Source organism: Ruditapes philippinarum, unplaced genomic scaffold (assembly GCF_026571515.1).
Source record: "Ruditapes philippinarum isolate M1 unplaced genomic scaffold, ASM2657151v2 ctg4766_1_1_1_1, whole genome shotgun sequence".
NCBI classification, from domain to species: domain Eukaryota; kingdom Metazoa; phylum Mollusca; class Bivalvia; order Venerida; family Veneridae; genus Ruditapes; species Ruditapes philippinarum.
Genome location: NW_026854678.1, coordinates 36,996 through 60,949, shown reverse-complemented (window position 1 = coordinate 60,949; position 23,954 = coordinate 36,996). Strand labels below are relative to the sequence as shown.

Here is a 23,954-nt window from a genome sequence, read left to right as displayed (position 1 = left end):
CTTAGCTCTGCCGGGAACGACCGGGGTTATACCGGGAAAGCACCGTAGCTCTGCCGGCACAAACCGGGGATGATCCGGGGTATGATATAGCCGGTAGAGCTACAGTAGAGCCCCGGTATATGCCGGCAGAGCCCCGGTAACTACAGGCAGAGCCCCGGAGGATAAAGGTAGAGCTACGGTTGATCCCGGTAGAGCCCCGGCAAAGCCCCGGTTCATTTCAAAAGAAAAACGACAATTTGCGATGATTGCACTTGTTTGTATCAAAAGCCTTTCCATTTCCCTTCTATCCAGTATGGCATAAGGACTTTTTAGAAAATCATCATGAATTACTATTCTGGAACAACAGATATTACATTAAATACAAATTATGTATCAATGTTATCATTTTCGGGCGTTTTCAATCCACCGGGGTTCTACCGGGGCTCTGCCTAGATCGTCCTGGGCTCTGCCTGGATCGACCGGGGCTCTGCCTGGGTCAACCGGGGCTCTTCCGGCGTCATCCGGGAACGACCGGGGAAGCACCGGCATGATCCGTAGCTTCACCTGGGCTCTGCCTGGATGATCCGGAGCGCATCCTGGGTGGTTAGTAGGGAACTACCGTAGTGCTGCCGGGGTAAGTGTGACCGCAACAATAATTTCATCCCGGATCGTCCCGGATCATCCCGGTAACTTACCGGGATGGTCCTGGGCTCTGCCGGGAGTAAGTGAGACCGAGGCTTAAAGAGTGAGCGGGACAGGAAAAGCAAACAGTGTGCAGAAGTTAAGAATATTTAAAAGAACCAATGGGTATCTTCCTCACATAGAAACATATACAACAAACAAAACAATTGGACAAATACAACAAAGAACGAGTGACCAGGCAGTGTTCACGATATTGCCCGATTCAATACCGGAAGTTAAACGTATAGGATAAAAACTAAACGCAACCGAATAAAAATGAGCGTGCACGATGTTTCCGCTTAAAATAGAACTATGGAAAGCCACAGCTGCCATTACCAAATAATTTCAATCTGTGACAATAATATCGAAAAATTTAGATATACCGGAAATAATGATTTTTATCCTGTGTAATGTGTAATATATAGTAGTCATAGTACTTTTGCAGTGCACAAGTTTTTCGTGCCAACTTAACTATATTTAATACAATTTATGTACATGTATGCATTCCGTATCAGTTAAATATAGCAACATTAAAAAACAAAAGTGAAATGAGACGTTAATAAAAAAAATAACAAAGCACTAATAATCTTTACAAGAAAAAAATATATTCTTACTAGATTGATAATTCACTACGGATGATCACGTGACCAGAGTCGTACAATGGGCTCATAAAATGGGGCCTAAGCGCTCGGTAAAATCAGTGAAATTGAGGTAAGCATACAGTTAACGTTAAAATTATATGTAAAACTAGGCCGCACGGAACGCCTGTATAAAAACCACGTACTGTTCTGTTATTGGTTACTTTGTAGCTCTCTCTGTTTAGGCCTGAAAGTCGAAAAAGTTGTTTTGGGCGATGAGTACAATGGCCGAACAGGTACTAAAATACGTTGTTTTCAGTTAAAGAAACGCATTTTGAGCAAAATTAGTAATGACATCTTGTGCACAATTGGAATTTTGCCCGTCAAGAACAATTTCAATCCTTTGTAAAGTTGCATAACGAAGTTGTGCATCTTTTTAAAAACGAGTACAATGGACGAACCAAATTTAATGAGTACAATGGCCGAACGATTTTATTACCTGTCCTATTTCGTAAATTTTTTCATTGAATTATGCTTGTTTCTCGCTTCCTGTCTATGAAATCATACAGATGGGATATTTGAAAGTGAAAAATAGGAACAAGTATTAAATTAAATGAATTCAGTTTGCTTGCTAGAAATTCTCATCTTAGTAGTATTCTGCTTTGATAACACACGGGTACATCAGCGCAAAAGTTTTTAAAATACAAAAATAAAATACAAACATGTACATTATATAGAATTTATTTCATCAGCAATATATATATTTAAATTACATAAATAGAATTGTCAATTATTTTGGAAATAAAGTCAGGTTTATTTGTTTTTGTTGTTGTTGTTTTATTTTTATATTTCAGACGCAGAAAAAGTGGTTCCTTTAAATGAAAAGCATGTTTACATATATCTATGGAATATATACATGTAATGAATATATTAGATTTTAAATTTGTGCTTATATTATCGTTAAATACTTCATCAAACCATATTAAGTAATTCAATATCTTTACAGGAATTGGAAATTTCTTATGTGTTTATATGCCGACATTATGGCAAATCGTATAGAAGACGATCAGCTTAATGTCGTCACGAGCAGGTTCACAAGGGAAGGCACATTGTGGGACATTGTTTCTAAGTTTCGGCAAATTGCAAAAACATAGGTCTGTAAATTACATATCATACAAGAAGTACATAGCTGTCTGATATTTCTACAAACGGCTTGTGTGGCAAAGATGGAAAGAACACAAAGAAATGGTTACATAATGAAAAAGTATTAAGAAAACGAAATAAGGTAATCCTGGAGCAATATATTGCCCTATTATTTGCAGCGGCATACAATGTACCCTGTGTGTTGAGAAATGAACGCATTACATACATGTGTATGTTCCTAAAAGGATTCATTTGAAGTAAAACATTTCTTATGAGATCAAATATTATGAAACCGGTTATAATAGCTCCAACACCGTTAAACATAACATGGAAGCCATATTTACATCAATAATCTGATAGTATTTCTAAAATTCTAATGTGTTTCAGTTGTTTCAGAGCAAACAACGATTGCAGATCAACACCGTTTCAGGCAGTCAGCTCGCGGCAAAATCTGATTAAGCAACACAAGTTATTCACTCAATAAACTTAATTGACGTTTCTGCACGTGACAAAGATATCATGATATGGTCAAAACAAAGTCTGATGACCTAATAAGAGGCACTTTTGTGACAATGACAAGAACAAACAAATTTCTCTGAAATTGCTTTGATATCACACACTTTGATCAGTGATTACTCAAACCCTGACTATATACGTAGGCTCTTCCATGTGTACATTTGTGTTTCTATTTGCCGGAATGGGAAGAAAGGTGGCCAATCAGCATTGCCCTAGTTCGAATAGCTTTGGGCAGATGCTGCAAGTTAGAGTGGGTTTGCATGAAATAACTTGTGTTGCTCAAGTTCAGATTTTGTCGCAAACGAACTGCCACATTCTTCGCACTGACTTTTGCTCCGCCATGGTTGTTTGATATGAAACAACCGAAACAAATTAGAATTTAGTAAAACTATCAGTTTCTGGATGTAAATATAGCTCCAATGTTGTGTTTAACGGTGTTGGAGCTATAATAACCGGGTTTCATAATATTTGTCCTCATAAGAAATTTTGTACTTTAATTCGACCTATTTAAGAACATATATAATGCCTTTATTTCTCAACACAAAGGGTACATTGTATGTCGCTGCTTATAGCAGATAATGGGGCAAAATATTGCTCCAGGTTTATCTAATTTCTTTTTCTTAATAGCTTTTCTTTATTTACATGTAACCATTTCTTTGTGTTCTTTCCATCTTAGCCACTCAAGCCATATGTAGAAATACCAGACAGCTATGTACTTCATGTATAGTATGCAATTTACAAACCAATGTCTTTGCAATTTGCCATAACTTAGGAACCATGTCCCACAGCATGTATGAGTACCTTCCCCTTGTGTACCTGCTCGTGACGACATGAAGCTGATCGTTTTCTATACGATTTGTCATAATGCAGCAAATAAACACATAAGAAATTTCGATATTGAATTACTTAATATGGTGTGATGAAGTATTTAACGATATTATAAGCACAATTTTAAAATCTTATATATACATTACATATATTCCATAGTTATATGTAAACATGCTTTTCATTTAAAAGAACCACTTTTTCTACGTCTGAAATACAAAAAAAAAACAACAGAAAAACTGACTTTATTTCAAAAATAATTGACAATTTTATTTATATAATTGAAACATATATTTTGCTGGTAAAATAAATTCTATATAATGTACATGTTTGTATTTTATTTTTGTATTTTAAATACCTTGTACACTAGTGTTATCAAAGCAGAATACTATTAAGATGGGAATTTATAGCAAGCAAATTGAATTCATTTAATTTAATACTTCTTCCTATTTTTTACTTTCAAATATCACTTCTGTATGATTTCAAAGACAGGAAGCGAGAAACAAGCATAATTCAATGAAAAATTTTACGAAATGGGACAGGCAATAAAATCGTTCGGCCATTGTACTCATTAAATTTTGTTCGGCCATTGTACTCGTTTTTAAAAAGATGCACAACTTCGTTATGCAACTTTACAAAGGATGGAAATTGTTCTTGACGGGTAAAATTCCAATTGTGCACAAGATGTCATTACTAATTTTGCTCAAAATGCGTTTCTTTAACTGAAAACAACGTATTTTAGTACCTGTTCGGCTATTGTACTCATCGCCCAATACAACTTTTTCGACTTTCAGGCCTAAACAGAGAGAGCTACAAAGTAACCATTAACAGAACAGTACGTGGTTTTTATACAGGCGTTCCGTGCGGCCTAGTTTTACATATAATTTTAACGTTAACTGTATGCTTACCTCAATTTCACTGATTTTACCGAGCGCTTAGGCCGCCATTTTATGAGCCCATTGTACGATTATGGTCACGAGATCATCCGCAGTGTAATTATACATAATTTCTTGGGACCGAACCCGGCTGTCTTGCATTGATATGTAACTAAAAATGTACCAGACAATTTTACCTACTGCGTTACGCCGACAGTAACTGTTGGTGAATTTGTCGATATTTTTATTTATAGACTTAAAATATTAAACACATTATGATAACTGTTTTACATCATTATATTGGATCCTAAACGCACAGAATAAAAAGGGAGATAAACACTCCCCTTGTCTCACGCCCAGCAAACATGTGTATTCATCACTTAACTTATTGCAATACTTAACTCTAGACTTAACAGACTCATAAATTGATTTTACAATGTTGAAAATATCACCTCTAAGACCTAACTGTGTCAATTTGAACCAAAGATTTTCACGAACTACATAATAAAAAGCTTTTTTGTACAGTCAACAAAGTAAAAAGTTGTTTCCCTTGATTAAGAATATGGGTTATTAAGCCATTATGTACAAAAATATTATCTACAGTGCTCATATTCGCCCTAAATTCTGCCCTGTGTGCTTCTATATATACATTATATTTTTCGGGCCAAAGTTTCAACCTTTTATTTATCATTCGTGTAAGAGTTTACCAAGACTGCTTATAAGTGTTATTCCACGATAATCATCCACATTGTTTACACTTCACTTTTTATGCAGTGAAATCACAAAGCCTTCAGACGACAAACAGATGTCATGCACCACGCCGGTTTAGTGTAAAAAATAACAAGAATAAAGATCAACAATTTAGGCAAAGGCAACGTTCACAGGACGCTTCATGTCGTTCGATTGCTGTAGCCAATCATTGTGCTTTGCTAACGTGTGCTTATAAAATAGTGCAGCCTTAACTTTTCCATTAAGTCTTCCAATTTTGATATCCAAATGCAAGTATTAACAATTACATATTGTTGTTAAATTAATATTCGGTTTGTTATGCATCAGAAACAGTTCTTAAGTTTTTCCAACACGAAAACTGATTTAATGACTATATTTCTTAGTTGCAAGTTTTTTAATAACTTTTATTCGATACATATTCGAATGTGTCTTATTCAGTTAAATATTTAACAAGCAAGTAATTAAAAAGTAAAAAAGACTAGTAAAGATAGACAGGATAAATTCAAAGTGTCTTCGATAACAAATTATGATGCAAATATGCACAAAACTAGGATCTTACTGGATGTATAGTCATTTTATTCCTAAAATCATTAATCAAGTGATCGTTGATGATCATATGATCACATTAATTTTATAACGGAAAGAAGGACGTGCAAGAAATTTAAAAAAACACAAGTTCATAACAATGACAACATCATATCTCTGTATATTTTTGATTTATTGGCGACGAAGAACTGTTATGTTTAATAACAATGCATAATAAAAGCTTTTCTGATATTTTATATAATTAACAACATAAATTAAACCTAGAAATAATTACATGAATGATATATTTGTTTGGTTATAGTATAGGTCATAAATTAATGACACAGAATGGTGTGAATATATTATAAATATTATATGAATATAATTATAAATATTATTAAAGCCGCCAATATTCTCACAGTTAGTAGGCGGAGTCATATTTTCTTTATTTCAGTCTCATCTTTACATATATAAATAAAATTACATATAAAACGTAAAACACAAACATAAAATACATGAAAAGCCATTCTAAAAGAATCACAAAAGACTATTAAATTTTATTTTTTGCCTCTAAGGGAGACAACTCCACAGACCATATCACAGTCATAAATACCCCCATTGAATGATTACGAAATACCATGGGGCGTTTTTGAATATCGACATTGATCATTCTTGTGCTTTTTATTACATATCTTTGAAGACCACCGGAGACCGTCGATTAATATCCCGCAACTTTTCGGCCCTTTCCGCCAGTATAGCCGATGACGTTCCGATTGAATTAACGCATGCGCAATAGTAATTTTAAGATGGCTGAGGTTAGCCCTGGTCAAACATTTCGCAAATTTTGAGGAAATTACGGTATATAGGTTGATCTATAGCTCGTTAAATTGAAATACTGTGCGTTGAATTCACTTTTTGTTACATGCTATATAGGTTTGAGACGGCATGTCCTATGTAAAATAAAACTAGATCTATTTTATATCTATTCTTAAACCGAAAGTAGAAAATAATTTATGAGTAGATATTTCCCATAGGGGGCAGGGGACCTAAAAATGAAAAATTTTGTATTTCAGTGTGACCAGAAACACAATTCCAAATATTTCAAAATCTGTTTCACAGGCAGATAACCAGTTGCACAGCATTATTCAATGATATATGACATACATTGAAGAAAATAATAGTTTGCATGCATTGCTCCTTCAAAAAATGACTGACAGCAATTTATATTTACCACCACCCAGCCAAAATCACACCTAAAATATACCAATATAGGCAATCTTCATGAAGGTGCAGCATACTCCAGAATCCGCCCGATTCCTTTAAAAATATCAGTAACACGCAGTGTAAGCTATGGCATTTTCAGAAATGACAAATAAAGTGTCTGTCATACGTTTAGATTTTTCACAAAATTTATCTGAAATTTCTTACTTGTTGGGGCCAACTGTCAAAGCTTGATTTTATAACTTTTTCACCTCCATTCGGAGAGTCAGAAATACATACAAAGCTACCAAAATGCTTAGTTTCGGGTAAAAACCCAAAAATATATCTCATTTCCTACACACAAACAAGAAAGAATTACAATGACAGAGAAATATCAGAAGTTATCAGTACCTTCAAAACACCATGTCTGAGTTATTAAGAAATTTGATCGGGGCCATCATTCGAATATGTCCCCTGCCCCCATAGGAACTCGAGAACAAACCGCAGATTGCGGCGCATATTTTCGATCGTGTAACGGTTTTTAAAAACGTTTCTGCTACATCTAAATATCTTTAAGTATTATCCCAGTGTATGGCCTCAAAAAATATATTATCAATTGAACCCAATCTGTCTCTTTAAAAACTGGTCAAATTTTATGGTATCGATATTATAAGAGTGACATCCGCCATTCGCCGCAACGTTTTCGGCATGAGTTTTTCCCCTTTGGCTACAATTGATTACTATTTTTTCAGAATTTTGTTCCCGTTATTTTTGTCAACTATCAGGTATCGTCCAGATATAACATTCACGGTTTATTTTTACACGTGTTGACATGTATAGGCGGCATTATAACGGGTGTATTCTTGTTTTGATTTGTTAACATGGAGAAAACAGACACTTTAGTAATATGGAACAACTGATTTTGCCTAACTGAAAAAATTATCCATAGATAAATATTTTAACCACTCATCTGGTATTCATTACTAGAAAAATTAAAACAAAAATCAAGCATATCAAGGGGGATAACTTACGCCGAATGTTGCGGTAAATGGTGGATGTCACTCCTTTTCTTTTTAGCTCATCTGTCACAAAGTGACAGGGTGAGCTTTTGTGATCGCTTTTCGTCCGGCGTCTGTCCGTCCGTCCGTAAACTTTTACTTTAAATGACATCTCCTCATAAACCACTAAGCCAATTTCATCCAAACTTCACAGGAATGTTCCTTTGGTGGTCACCTTAAAAAATTGTTCAAAGAATTTAATTCCATGCAGAACTCTGGTTGCCATGGCAACCGAAAGTAAAAACTTTAAATATCTTCTTTTAAAAAACCCTAAGAGCTAGAGCTTAGATATTTGGCATGAAACATGTTCTAATGAGTGTCTACCAAGTTTGTTCAACAAATAAAAGCCCTGGGGTCAAAATTGGCCCCGCCCAAGGGGGTCATTGATTTTCCCTATATGCATATAGTAAAAACTTAAAAATCTTCTTTAAAAGAACTGAAAGAGCTAGAGCTAAGATATTTAGCATGAAACATGTTCTAATGGGTGTCTACCAAGTTTGTTCAAATAAAAGCCCTGGGGTCAAAATTGGCCCCGCCCCAGGGGGTCATTGATTTTCCCTATATGCATATAGTAAAAACTTAAAAAATCTTCTTTTAAAGAACTGAAAGAGCCAGAGCTAAGATATTTAGCATGAAACATGTTCTAATGGGTGTCTACATAGTTTGTTCAAATAAAAGCCCTGGGGTCAAAATTGGCCCTGCCCCAGGGGGTCATTGATTTTCCCTATATGCATATAGTAAAAACTTAAAAAATCTTCTTTTAAAGAACTGAAAGAGTTAAGAGCTAAGATATTTAGCATGAAACATGTTCTAATGGGTGTCTACCAAATTTGTTCAAATAAAAGCCCTTGGGTCAAAATTGGCCCCGCCCCGGGTGTCATTGATTTTCCTTATATGTGTATAGCAAAAATTTTCTTTTAAAAAACCCAATGAACTAGAGCTTAGATGTTTAGCATGAAACATCTTCTTATTGGTTTCTACCAAGTTTGTTCAAATAAAAGCCCCTGGATTAAAATTGGCTTTGCCGGGTGGGGGGAAGGGGGGTAGATCATTGTTTTTCATTATATGTGTGTAGTCAAAACTTAACATTGTGAAACATCTTCTAATAGGTGTTCTCCAAGTTTGTTCAAATAAAAGCCCTGGGGTTTAAACTGGTCCCGCTCCGGGTGCCTTTATACAGGTGAGCGACCTCAGGGCCATCATGGCCCTCTTGTTTCAATGAACCGTTAATTTGACTGATTTTTAAATTAGCAGATTATATTAAATTGAGATTAGATAATTAAAGACAACCCGCTCGCATAATATGAAAAGATATTCAAAGGTCGGACAAAGAACATATATAAAGCCGGTACGGATTCGGATTTATGCGCCACAATATGCGGTCCTGTTCCAGAGTTCCTATGATATTTCCAACTGTTCCAAAGTTACATGTCAGATAAGTTTTATTGTCCCCCGCCTTTTCGAAGAAAAAAGGGGGATATAGAAATAGGCTCCGTCCGTCTGTCCGTCCGTCCGTCTGTCCGTCCGTCCGTCACACTTTCGTGTGCCGGTCCATAACTTTGTCATTTATGAAAGGGAATTTGAAATAACTTGGCACAAATGTTTATTATAATAAGACGAAGTGTCATGCTCAACAACCAGACCCCTACCTCCAGGGTCAAGTCGCACTTGCTCATTCAAGGTCAACATTGCCTATTTGAGGGTATATGTTGTGTCCGGTCCATAACTTTCTTATCTATGAAGGGATTTTGTAAATACTTGCCATAATGTTCACAATAATCAGACGATGTGTCATGCGCAAAAAAACCAGTCACCTACCTTCAAGGTCAAGGTCACACTTGGAGGTCAAATATTAACATAGTCTGTTACAGGATATATTTCGTGTCCGGTCCATAACTTTGTCATTTATCAAAGGAATTTGAAATAACTTGGCACAAATGTTTGTTATAATAAGAGGATGTGTCATGCGCAACAACCAGATCCGTACCTTCAGGTCAAGGTCGTACTTGCTCATTCAAGGTTAACATTGTCTATTTGAGGGTATATGTCATGTCCGGTCCATAACTTTCTTATCTATGAAGGGATTGTGTAAATACTTGCCATAATTGTTCACAATAATCAGACGATGTGTCATGCGCAAAAAAATCGAAGAAAAAAGGGGGATATAGAAATAGGCTCCGTCCGTCTGTCCGTCCGTCCGTCCGTCTGTCCGTCCGTCACACTTTCGTGTCCGGTCCATAACTTTGTCATTTATGAAAGGAATTTGAAATAACTTGGCACAAATGTTTATTATAATAAGACAAAGTGTCATGCTCAACAACCAGACCCCTACCTCCAGGGTCAAGGTCGCACTTGCTCATTCAAGGTCAACATTGCCTATTTGAGGGTATATGTTGTGTCCGGTCCATAACTTTCTTATCTATGAAGGGATTTTGTAAATACTTGCCATAATTGTTCACAATAATCAGACGATGTGTCATGCGCAAAAACCAGTCACCTACCTTCAAGGTCAAGGTCACACTTGGAGGTCAAATATTAACATAGTCTGTTACAGGATATATTTCGTGTCCGGTCCATAACTTTGTCATTTATCAAAGGAATTTGAAATAACTTGGCACAAATGTTTGTTATAATAAGAGGATGTGTCATGCGCAACAACCAGATCCGTACCTTCAGGGTCAAGGTCGTACTTGCTCATTCAAGGTTAACATTGTCTATTTGAGGGTATATGTCATGTCCGGTCCATAACTTTCTTATCTATGAAGGGATTGTGTAAATACTTGCCATAATTGTTCACAATAATCAGACGATGTGTCATGCGCAAAAAACAGTCACCTACCTCCAAGGTCAAGGTCACACTTGGAGGTCAAATACTTACATAGTCTGTTACAGGGTATATTTTGTGTCCGGTCCATAACTTTTTCATAGATCCAAGGATTTTGAAAACACTATGCACAAAAAGTCACTATAATAAGAGGATGTGTCATGCGCAACACCTGCATCCCTACCTCCAAGGTCAAGGTCACACTTAGAGGTCAAAAATTAACATAGTCTGTTATAGGTATATTTGTGTCAAATCTAGAACTTCTTCATAGTTCAAGGGATTTTAAAATAACTTGGCACAAATAGTCACCATAATAAGACAATATGTAAGGTACAACACCTGCACCCCTACATCCAAGGTCAAGGTCACACTTAGAGGTCAAAGGTTAACAGAGTCTGTTATTTGGTATATTTTTTGTCCCGTCCATTACTTCTTCATAGATTAAGGGATTTTGAAAATACTTGGGACAAATAGTCACAATGATTAGATGATATGTCATGCGTAACATCTGTGTCCCTACCTCCAAGGTCAAGGTCACACTTAGAGATCAAAGATTTACATAGTCTGTTATTATAAGGGTATATTTTGTGTCCAATCTATAACTTCTTCATAGTTCAAGGGATTTTGAAAATACTTGGCACAAATAGTCTCAATAATAAGACGTTATGTCATGCACAACACCTGCTCCCCTACCTCCAAGGTCAAGGTCACACTAAGAGGTCAAATCTTAACATGATAGATTTTTAAATTCCGTGTTTCATTTTATTTTTTTAACAAATTTATTGTTACATTTGCATTGATCATAATTTTGGAGTAAATGTCCTGAGATCCATTATAACCTCAATCTTTTGAAATAGCACAATTTTATGCTTCATATAAAATTTCCCGAGGCGGGGGACGTTGGTAACTCTGTTACAAATTCTTGTTTCAAGTGAAGTTGGCAAATTTGCAACAGTACATCATAAGCTCTAAGAGTTTTTATAAGCGACTGTATATAACATAAAGTATTATACAAGTTCAGCTTACCAAAATTCCTTCTAGGCCACTACTAGATCTACTAGTCTAGGGCAACACTAATACTCACTAAATTTATTTTCGTGTCTGGTCAATATCTCGCCTCTACTGGTCAGGGACCATCAACCGGACACATTTTGAACATTTTTCCATAAAGATTTCATAATTTCAAACCTAGAGACCTGAAAATTTGACACAGTACAGCTATGTTCTTCTCATAACTAACAAACTCTAGTTTGACTATTTTTGATTATATTAACACTTTCCTGAGGCTCGTCAAGGAGGGTATCAAAATTACCTAAATTGTCTACACTACAGTACCATGTGTCCGCACAGATATGTACATGATGTGATTTAATTCATTGAAATGCTAGGGTGAATGAAATTGAATGACATAAAATTCAGGGCAGGCAAGCCTTTATAATTCTACGTACAAATTGCACTATTTCTATGGATGTCCAAAAATTGCTTTTTTTGTATGAGAATGTCAGATTTACAGACAAAGATATGACCAAATGAGTGACCAACTAAAAGTTGTAAAACATCATCTTCAGTAAATGATTTTAAAAGAAAATAAATACTAGATGAAGATAAATTAATACATATGAAATGCTTAACAATATTATTTAATTTTACAGAAATAAAGAAAAATTAAAGATGGCATATTCTTCACGTCAAAAACATGCTGTATACCAGCAAGCCAAATCAGGTAATTATATTTTCAGTACGTAACCAAGCAAGCTGAATTTTAATGATTCACCTTCAGAGTTTGTGTAACGGATTTGCCCAGCTTTAAATTAGAGACCATTAAAGTGGCCTTAAGCTTTTCTGAAGTATTTACATAAATTGTTTGATATAATTGTCATATCAAAAGAATTAAGGTGAAAAATGAACTTTTCAAACATCAATTATACATTATAAATAATTCTCTGAACACTGTTTTGAAGAAGGCTGAACAGTGATATGATGCACTTATAAGATAAAATTACACAGAATTGTTTTTTCCAACAGAAAATAAAGCTAAAGGGGTTACAAGGTAAAAATATGAAAATTGAGCTAGCAACAGTATACTGTAGAGCATGGTTAGTAGAGGTGTAAAGATTCATCGTTGCTTCGATACATCGCGATCTGCCCTGTCCTTAATGTATGCATCGTAATGAAATTATAAATTCCAATATATCGGGATGCAATACATATTTCACCTCCCGATGCATCGATATAGCGGGAAAGTATCGCAATACACTAATAGTTATGATATAATGAAAAATATCTTTAATCCTTAAATAAAAAGTAAAAATCCTAAAGTAATAAGTAAACTAAATTGTTGAAAGATCAAAACTTGAAAACAAGTTATAATAACAAGTTGAAGAGTTTATTGTTTTGTTATTGTAATAGTTTTATATTATATTCGTAATTATGCTGTAAACAAGTTTTTTATATAGATAAAGTCTGATAGTCAGTATTGTGATACTTATCGCATCGCAACATAAGAATCGCAATATGCATTGCATTTTATCGAAGTATGCAATACATATCGGGAATCGCATAGTTTGGAAATACAAGTATCGTGATATGAATCGTGACAGAAAAAATGGCAATGCACAGCCCTAATGGTTAGTCTTCACAACCATATGTCACAGGATGAGAAAAATGTGCAGCCTGGCCCGGACTCGAACCAAGGAACTTCGGAATACCGTACCACAGCTCTACGGACTGAGCTATCCCATAGTTCTTGCTCGGTCTATTTACCTGGACTCACCTTACAAAAATATTTCAAGAATTATCCCCCTTTTCGCTTAAAATTTTTATGATATTCTATTTCTTTATTTCTTGTGTATTTGTCATATAATTATATTGAAATTTCCCAATATTGCCCATATCATATGATATATGACAAGGGTCTTAACTCTTGCACCACTTTTATAAATATGGTATAACTCTAATTTAACAAGGACTATATGCAAAAAACATTTTTATCTTCTGATACTTAATAGCCTGGAGCTTAGCTATTGGAGAGATTTACCACCACGTCACTGATAACTGCTGTGTGGACTACGTATACACACAATCTTAGAAGGTCGTACAAACAACATGTAAACAATGATACCATTTTCTGTAAAGTTAACATAAGATGATGTTCCTGGGGCATAGTTTTAAAGATCAGAATTATCTGAACATATATTTTTTGTAATATTCAAAATGAAGAAAAAAAATACACAACTATTTTCTAAATAGTATTGATATATTTTATATATAAGATAAGTGTGATGTTATAAAGGGTTTAATTTTTGCTAAACATCTACATGTACTTTAATTTTTATGTCTATATCAATCTTGAAACAACTCGCTGCATGTGATCTATGAATTGTCATTTTTATGTGAAATATGCCTGCTAATTGCTCAGTTTTGTTTCATTTTCATTTTCCCTTTTTTCACCCTGTCAATGTAAATATGTTTTATGATTCAAGGGTATTATATTTCAGCCATTGTTAAATGTATGCTTAAGACCCAAAACTGAGTGTTGTTAACATAAATATTATTTAAAACTTTATGCTTAGTTCATGTTCAGTTTTAAGTATTTAGCAAGTTAAAGTGACATTATGCTCATATTTTCATAGTCAATTTGAGCTGAATTGACTTTATATTTCAAAAGATTGACTGTTAAAATGGTGTTTGACCAACAGGTGACATTTGAAAATGTTTGGGATAAATTTAACTTATTTAAAAAGTTGACAAAATCCCCAGTTAAACATGTTTACAGCAGCCAATATAAAAAAGAAAAGGCAACATAATTACTCAAAATAGTCATGTGTCACATCTGTGGTTTGAAAAAAATCTGGGATCAGGCAGATATGATAAATACACCTCTAAAACTATATCATACTTATAAGCTAGGCATTATATATTTGATATCGTTAAATAATTATAACTTTTTTTAAGGCCACATATTATAACAAATATCTAAACAATGTCTTTATAATTGTTCGAATATTTCTTTTGCCTACAGTTTTTATAATTGTTTGAAGATTTTTTTTCCCTACAGTTTTATTTATTTTCAATAAAAAATAAATAAATAGGAAATATGAGATAAGAAAGATTGTTTTGTTTATATAATTTTGTAGTCAGTACCTTTAAAAGTACAATAGAATTGCATCGTTTCTTACAATAATTAAACATATTTTCCCAGTCACTTTGCAAGCTTAATGTTAATGCTTTACTTTAATTATTTTCAATCACCTGTTTTATTCGCGATGAATTAAGTTTACGATGAATTAAGTGTACGTTATTTTTTGCTGATTTAAAAAATGATAACAGTTTCTTGACAATATTTCTAAGCAAGTTTGTTTCACATATGTCTTTATTGTAAATAAATAGTTACTCAACATATTGTTAATCTTTTCTTTATTCATGAACCATTTAACTGATATTTTCTTGAATTTAGGATAATACAATCATTTTTCTGTTCGGGGACTAATGATGCTTTAGCATCAAAACCTCTACTTTATTGAAACAGAGCTCATATTTATTTCTTAATAGACATACACACCATAGGTTTCTTATGTAAAATGACTAGGTAGTACAAAGAGGATGTACGACCAGCAACGGTTGCTATGGTCAGTGCTTATCAGCAATTCTATTTTAGAATATTGGCCACTGGTAAATCTCTCCTATATGAATTGTAGCATTGCTTAGTGGTGCTTGGAAACAGGAATATAGATTTGGGATTTGTTAATATCAGGGCTCTCGTTAGCATTTTGAAACTGGGGCCAGGGTCCATGCAGGGGTGGGATTTTGCATGATTTTCAAATATTTTTCATTCAAGGGGGAATTTTATTTTCCGGTAAGACTTGAAATTATGCGCCATTTCGGAATGCTAAAAACTGTCCGGAACGTCTTATTTATATATATACGTACTTATTTCCGATTGCCGTTCGTGGAATACGCACTAATTTCCGGTTGCCATTTCACGGTTTGCGGAATATATATTCGCCAATCGGCATTTTTTATGCCCGTTAAATATTAATTTTAAGGGGAATTTTTTTCGGTTTTAGGGGAAAAAAACACTTTTTTGGTGGGGTAATGGGGCCGAAAAACACACTTTTTTGGTCAGGGAATGGGGCAGATACTCAGCCCCAAATTTTACCCCAAACGAGAGCCCTGAATATTGATATTAACAGTACTGATGTATTGTCAATTTTTGTTGAGTCTGCTTGCAGAAAGCATGACATAGTTGTCACAATGGTATTTCAGTGTATGTACATGGATCTGTCCGTCCCTCTGGATCATACTTGTCCAGGTTGTAACTCTGTCATTTGTTGGCATAATTTCAAATAACTTAGCACAAATGTTAACAATAATGAGATGGAGTGCCATGTGCACAAGAACCGTGTGGCTAGGTCAAAGGTCATACTTAAATGTCAAATGAAACAGCTTGTCTGCAACATTACTCTGTTACTAGCTGGTGGAATTTCAAATAACCTATGTTCAAAATCTTGAGATGGTCTGTCGCACACAAAAACTGTTTGGCTAGGTCAAAAGTCAAGGTAATCAAATGCAAAAAAATGGTCTCAAACAGCTTGTCCTTACCATAACTTTATCACTAGTAGGTGGAATTTCAAGTAACCTGGCACAAACGTTCAACATCATAAGATGGCATGTATATTGCAAGAATTGTGTGGCTAGGTCAAAGTCAAAGGTCATTCTTAAATGTCAAATGCAAAAAAAATGTAATGAAACAGCTTGTACGCACCATAACTTAAAATAAAATAAAATTATTTGGCACAAATGTTCAACATTATGAGATGGCATGTCTAGCCAAAGAACGGTTTGACAAGGTCAAAGCTCAAGGTCATATGTGACTGCGGGCACGACATGTTGCATTTGGGCATCTAGTTTTTTCTGTTGATCATTATTAAATAATTACAATGATACAATTTTCTTACCATATTTAAAAGTAATATAACTGTGCTTATTAATCAACATTATGTGTAAACCACTTCCATGTTGCATAAATGATGTACATGTACATTGTATTCTCCATTTTTTTTACTGTAAATAATATAAGTTTTCAAAATTTGAGCTGCGCCATGACAAAACCAACATAATGAGTTTGCGACCAGCATGGATCCAGACCAGCCTGCACATTCGCGCAGTCTGGTCAGGATCCATGCTGTTTGGTATCAGTTTCTATACTTGTTATAGGGTTTGTTAGCGAACAGCATGGATCCTGATTAGACTGCGCGCATGCGCAGGCTTGTCTGGATCCATGCTGGTCGCAAACGCACTATGTTGGTTTTGTCATGGCGCGGCTCATAATACTTTTTCAATGACTGTCAGACGCTTAGATTCTTTCACGTGAGATAGGTATCCATTTAGCTTACAATATGTCAGTGGTTCTACTCAGGTGCATGTTTGTGCTTGAAATGATGGATGAGGTCTTCATCCACCAATAAAGCTGGAACGTCATCATATGACCTAAAGAGTGTAGGTGAAAAGTACATGTAAAACCCAACCAAAATTAAAAGAAAAATCAACAAATCAACAAAAACATCTTCTTGATTACTTGATTAATTATACATTTTTTCTTCTTTTTTTTTACAGAATTGCAGACCAAGCTGATAGAAACATATGAAAAGACCGTCCTTCAAGTGCCTGTCATTCCGTTACCAGGAAGTCCAAATTGTCACTTCAATGATATATATGTTAGACCAACTATCACTAGAGAAATCAGCGGCAAACGTGGAATGACTGAAGATATTGAAGTTATATCAATGTCAGAAATTTTTACAAAAGGCAAAGATCGTCAAAGATATATTTATCTTGTTGGAGAAGCTGGTACTGGGAAAAGTTTTTTCTGTAGAAAATTGATAATGTTTTGGTGTATGGCACACAGTGAGACTCCATGTGTAGAAGATGAATTAGATGGTATAAAAGAAATGAAGAAATTTGATTTCTTATTTTACATCCCTTTGAGACGATTTCAACAGGTAATTTCAATTGAAGATATGCTTCTTAAGGAATACAATGCAGGAATTCTCAGACATCTTATTGATGAAGAGTCAGGTAAACTTCTCATATTGCTTGACGGGTTGGATGAATGGTTCCCCCATACGCAAACATACAATCAGTTCCAGACTGAAGGTCTGCCTCAAGTAGACTGCTTTAAGGACTACACCGTTATAACTACGTCTCGGCCGTGGAAGATTCGAACTCTGGTTGTATGTAAAAGTGACATGGACGTAACATTAAAACTCAAAATTAATGAGAAACATGAACAGGAATTGTTGTACAGAACTTTATCTGTATTGAGCCAGAACTCAACAGGCCCTTGTAAAGATGTTAGTGCCTTTGAACAAAAGCTGGACAAGAAGCCTCTGGCAGGTTTAAAACAAGTCCCACTAATACTTCAACATTTAATATGCCTCTGGCTTAATGATGACCTCAATAGGTCCACAAGATGTTCTGTATATACTAGTATATTGGAACTTTTCTTTATCTGGAATGATAGTAAATCAACAGGTAATGGAGAACAAAGAATGGAAGATGATTCCCCGCCTGTAGATCTCCCTCAATATTTAGCAGATAAAAAGATATGTAAATTAAATAGTGATCTCATTTATGACTTGTCACGGATGGCTTATGAGACACTTTTTAGGCCCACAAAGGATAATTCATGGACATTTTATGACGATGTGTTGCTTGATTTAGATCTTTATGAGGATGATGTTAAAGAAAGGTGTGTCGTACTTGGAATATTATCGGAAGATACATGTCCAATTTTCTGGGCCCATAAACCTTCAAGATCACTGTTCTCTTTCATTCATAAATCAATGCATGAATTTATGGCAGCAGTGTGTATTGCTGTCAATTTCAAAAATAAACTAAGTTTATTAAATAATTTAGAAAATGTAGATTTGCAAAGTGAGTCCATGCAGTTTGTAGAGGATGTTTTCAAGAAACGTTCAACTTTAGATGACATACTAGAGGTGTCAAATGTTTTCATTTTTCTTTGTGGTCTAGAACCTAGATTAGCAACACATGTATGGAAATGCATATATGATATTTGTTTTAAAGATTCATGTGTGCAAGGGTATAGGAGAACAGTGGAAAATGATGATAGATGTGTCGTAGATCTGCAAGATCTTATTTTTAACTCGGTGGAAGAATGCAATGCAAGTGTTGTAGGAAGTCATCCTAGATTTTATCTGGGAGATTTGATTATTAATAGCAGGAATTTTGATATGGTTTGTTCAAGTATTGATCGACAGCAAATAGCTCTTGAATCAGTTATATCTCTAACTTTATCTATAGATGACTGTATAACAACTCGTAATGGTGACATTTTCAGGTATTTACCAATGTTCCAACACCTTGAAAAGATCAGCATAAAATCTGGACTAGTGGCGCTTCAGGTGTGTACACCAAGTACACCCGATAATGAACAAATTCTTCATGTGGTCAACAGTTCTGTTGCAGAAATGATGAAAATGAATGTTTCAACATTAAAATCTTTGTCTGTTTGTGGTGCTCCGTTTACGACTATGTTTTATCCAGTGTGTAAAACTGTAGTGTACTACCTACCTAGTATGATCAATCTTGAAGCAATAAAGATGTCACATATGACACTTAATCATGAACATGCTTCTTCCTTTTGCGAGTTTCTACAAGGAACCAGTCACCTTGAAGGAATATACTTATGTTTGTCTTGTGAGTGTGGGAACCAGCATGACGTAAATTTATCAAATCATCCTCAGTTGAAGTACATTAACTACATCAATGACGTGTCTGTGACAAACGTTGATGCCTCAAACCTTGAGGTATTTAAATTTAGTGGTTTGAAATACGACAACTATATGAATGTTTTTGGTTTAATTGGAACAGCTAGCAAATTAACAGAACTTGACTTATTTGCAGAATTTACCAATTCTGAACTATTTCATTCTGGTGTTACCAGCAAGCTGTGTACAGTGTTACCGTTGTTACACAACCTAAATAGACTTCATTTAACACAGTGTCGGTTACATGACAATATAATCCAGCTTCCGTTAGAGATGAAGAGTTTGAAGCACATTAGTCTGTATGGTGTGATCATGAACCTGAGAACATGGCGGAAGTTTGTTGACATTCTACCAGATGTTCCTCACACTGTGTCCGTGTCGACAGTTTATCTTTATATAGCTGCTGAAGGTGAGGAGATATCTCTGGATATAAATTTTACGGTTGTGAAAAGCAGGAAGAAAATTGATGCAATACAGTATTTATATAAACAGAAGAAATTATTTAAAGTGGTAAGAGATGATATGGCATGGTTGTCATTCTCAACAAAAAAGATAAAAAAGAAAGACAAGCACAGGCAGTGAATACAACATTATAGTAATTTTTATATTCCCCAAAGGGAGAGCATATACTCGTTGCTTTGTCCGTCTGCAAACATTTTGAAAAGTATTTTGACGTAACTGGACATTTGGTCAGGCAATCTTGGAAGAATCACTAGACCGATTCAGTTTTCCTTGGACCGAATGGAAATCAGAATAAAATAGCGTAAAACACTTATTTCTTGTATTCACAAAAACTAGTGATTTTCCAACCAGAAGTAAATATTCGTTCACATGCTGTACTGTAATAGCGATATAACAACTAAATTTTTTAATGTTTTTTTCTCAATAACTTATGGTAAATTTATTTATGAAAATTATTGACATAGAATATGTAATACTTGTACTGATAATTACTGTGTTTATTTTAATTTTTAATGTTATTTTGAAGATAGTTAATGTAAAAGTTAAATGTGAAATCTTTAGATTGTTACAGGACAGTGGGATCAGCTCGGACAGAATTTTTCCTGGTCCAAATGTAATTTTACTTGTCAGGTCCATAGGACTGGCACTTTTGGAATGTCTGTCATCTGTCTGTCTGCTTTTTCTTGTCTGGGACATAACTCTGAAACTACAAGAGGTAGGGCTGTCATTGAATATCGCAATATTGATATATCATCGATATTCATTATTCGATATAATATCCATACACGTTTTCAAATATCGATACAAGCTAAAAAAATTATTTCTGTAAGTGAATATACCTCTCTATTTTACCTAATAAGAGAAGTTACTTTTTTCTAGTTTTCTTGTCTAACTTGAACTTTAAACTCCATTTTCTAATGTCAGTGACAAAAATAACAGAAAAAAAAACTTTCTGTTAGTTTGTAGTATTTGTAATGTCTAATACAAGCATGCATAACACCATGATCCCAATTTATAACACATATTTAAGTGTTTTATTGTATCTACTGTCAAAGTCGATATAGCGATATATTATTAATATTTGCCTCTTGATATATATCGATACAAAATTTTCAATCAATGACAGCCCTAACAAGAGGTCTCAACAAGAAACTTAGTAGGTAGATAGATTTTATTAAGTAGAAGTGCAATGCATAGGAACCATAACTCTGCCTTGCCTTATTTTGAGTTATTACCCTTTTCCATTATTACACTTTGAACTTTGTCTGGGACATAGCTCTAAAACTATAAGAGATATCAACAAGAAACTTAACTTCACTGTGACAAAGTGGAAAACCTATTTGTGGAGCATCACCCAGTTTTGCCTGGCTTGTGTTGAAATTTAGTGAAAGAAAAATGCTTTTTGATCATAGAATATAAGAAACATTCATTTAGTGGTTGAAATTTGGGCTAGACTCAAGGCCAAAAAGGGAGATTTTTTGTCAAACATTTAAATTACTAATTTACATTAAAAAATTGAAAATTACTCACTAACCAACTTTGAATGACATGCTTGTATTTTTAAATTGTGATATTTTGACTGTTATTATATATAGTGTATTCAGTGTTAGTGTATATTTCTCTCTTGTTCTTATTTTTAAGCTTGCCTTTTAAAAGATAAAAAGGAAAAAAGAGGTATCTTTACAGTAATGGCAGCATTACCATACAGCAGTCTGCACACTTTAACTTTGATTTTAACTTTTTAAGTTCTTGATGTATTGCCTTCGTACTAAGCCACAATAATCCTTGAAACAAGACCTTCAAGTAGACAAGACTAAACTTGACCTTCATTCATAAATGACATTGACCTTTATAAAGGTTAAATTAATGAAATTCTCATACTTTTCCTATGGCTATGACATTTGGACCATGTGCACAGTTTTACATGTAAAATTGAACTTTGATAATCAGCTGGCCTAGATAATTTGATAAAGTGACCTACTTTCTTGTCCTTTGATATACAGCTATGAAATATGGACCATGTGCACAGTTTGATGTAAAATTGAACTTTGATAACAGCTGACCAAGATAATTTGACCAAGTGAACTACTTTCTTGTTCTTTCAGTGTACAGCTATGAAATTTTGACCATGTGCACAGTTTAAAATGTAAAATTGAACTTTGATATTGGCTGCTCTAGATTTTGATGAATTGACCTACTTTCTTGTCCTTTGATGTACAGTTATGAAATTTAGACAATGTGCACAGTTTCAGATATAGAATTTAACTTTGATATCACTTGACCTAGATTTTGATGAATTGACCTACTTTCTTGTCCTTTGATCTACTGCTATGAAATTTGGACAATGTGAACAGTTTCAGATATAGAATTTAACTTTGATATCACTTGACCTAGATTTTGATGAATTGACCTTCTTCTTGTCCTTTGATTTACTGCTATGAAAATTGGACCATGAGAACAGTTTCAAATGAAAAATTGATCATTGGACATTATGGTAATGATTCATACTTGGACAAAACAACAAGTGGGACTAGACCTACCTATTGAAATAAAAAAAGGAAAATCTAGTTTTTTTTTTCTTTATTTTTCTTGTTTTATCTTTTTGCTTTTAGAAAAGTTAAAATCAAGTGTTGTCCCCACCTGTCTGTGGCTCATGTTATGCTATAAAGGTGTGAAATAAAGTGTATGAGTAGGACAGAAGAGCATTATTTTGTGGTCTCCAAACTGGCACAATTGCTTCAAATTTAAGAAACTTTATATTGCTTGATTGTATAATTTTTAGACCTGTACTGATTCTGATATTTAAACATTGTAATAGTGACCTGTTGAGTAAAAACTGTAGAAATAAAAGACATATCTGATGTATCATGTTCTTTGTTTGTACATTGTGTATAATGATGCACCAAAACTTAATAAATGGTCAAGTGGTTAATTTGATATGGCATTATTGTCATCAAGCTGTTACCAACTAATCTTTTTGTTACCTTTTCACTGCATTGAAGCAAGTTAACCAATTTTCTCATGGCCTTTTTCAGGTATTTCTAGCTTGACATTTTCCAAAAAAAAAAAGATCTATGTATTCCTACAATCATTAATTTTGCCATCCATTCTTTTTCCATTTCTTAGTCAGTTGTCTCCATGGACCTTTCCACTGTTAACAGTTTTATGTAAATTAGCTAACTTGTTATCCAATTGCTATACTGAGATAGTACATAGTCACTGGTTGACCTCGTTTGCACAAAAGAACACATGGTTTTGTTTGTGATACTGTTTGTGAGCAGTTGACCTAGAAATGAATAGAAAAGGTGTGGCTAAAGGTTCCGCTACGAAAAACTGGAAAGGTCCATTCTTCGACTCAACAACTGTTGTAGTAGAGCAAATGAACCTTGACCTTGACTCAGAAATGAACTTGACCTTCAAGGTCAAATTTTGTAATATGACTTCATCTCTCCTATAATTGGCTATAACTTTGTGATTTGTAAATGGAATGTTTTCATTCTTTGACACAACAATCCTTCAGTCAAGACCTTTAAGTTGACCAAAGATATTGTAACCTCACTCATCAATGGTATTGACCTTCAAGGCCAAAGTTTTAATTTTGCTTGATATTTTTGTATAACTGGCTATAACTTAGTAATTTTAAATGGATTGTCTTCATATTTGAGCACAACTACCTTGAGAACAATGTCTTATAGCAGCTCAAACTCAATATGATCTTTACTCATAAATGACATTGGCCTTAAAGGTCAAACTATTGTAGTTGCACA

General features: G+C 34.4%; 1 protein-coding gene across 1 annotated transcript; it reads left to right on the top strand.

Annotated features, from left to right (window-relative positions):
• The first annotated feature begins 6,655 nt into the window (after positions 1-6,655).
• Positions 6,656-23,052, top strand: LOC132740732 (uncharacterized). Its single transcript, XM_060728698.1, has 3 exons — positions 6,656-6,717; positions 12,586-12,656; positions 17,549-23,052. The coding sequence occupies exons 2-3, from the start codon at positions 12,605-12,607 to the stop codon at positions 20,305-20,307; spliced, it is 2,811 nt and encodes a 936-aa protein (XP_060584681.1). The 5' UTR covers positions 6,656-6,717; positions 12,586-12,604; the 3' UTR covers positions 20,308-23,052.
• Positions 23,053-23,954: the final 902 nt, after the last annotated feature.

Excerpts from the sequence above, each read along its gene's own strand:
- LOC132740732 (XM_060728698.1), top strand. The coding sequence starts at position 12,605 with ATGGCATATTCTTCACGTCAAAAACATGCTGTATACCAGCAAGCCAAA. Across the intron at positions 12,657-17,548 it reads ATACCAGCAAGCCAAATCAG|AATTGCAGACCAAGCTGATA; the intron begins GTAATTATATTT and ends TTTTTTTTACAG.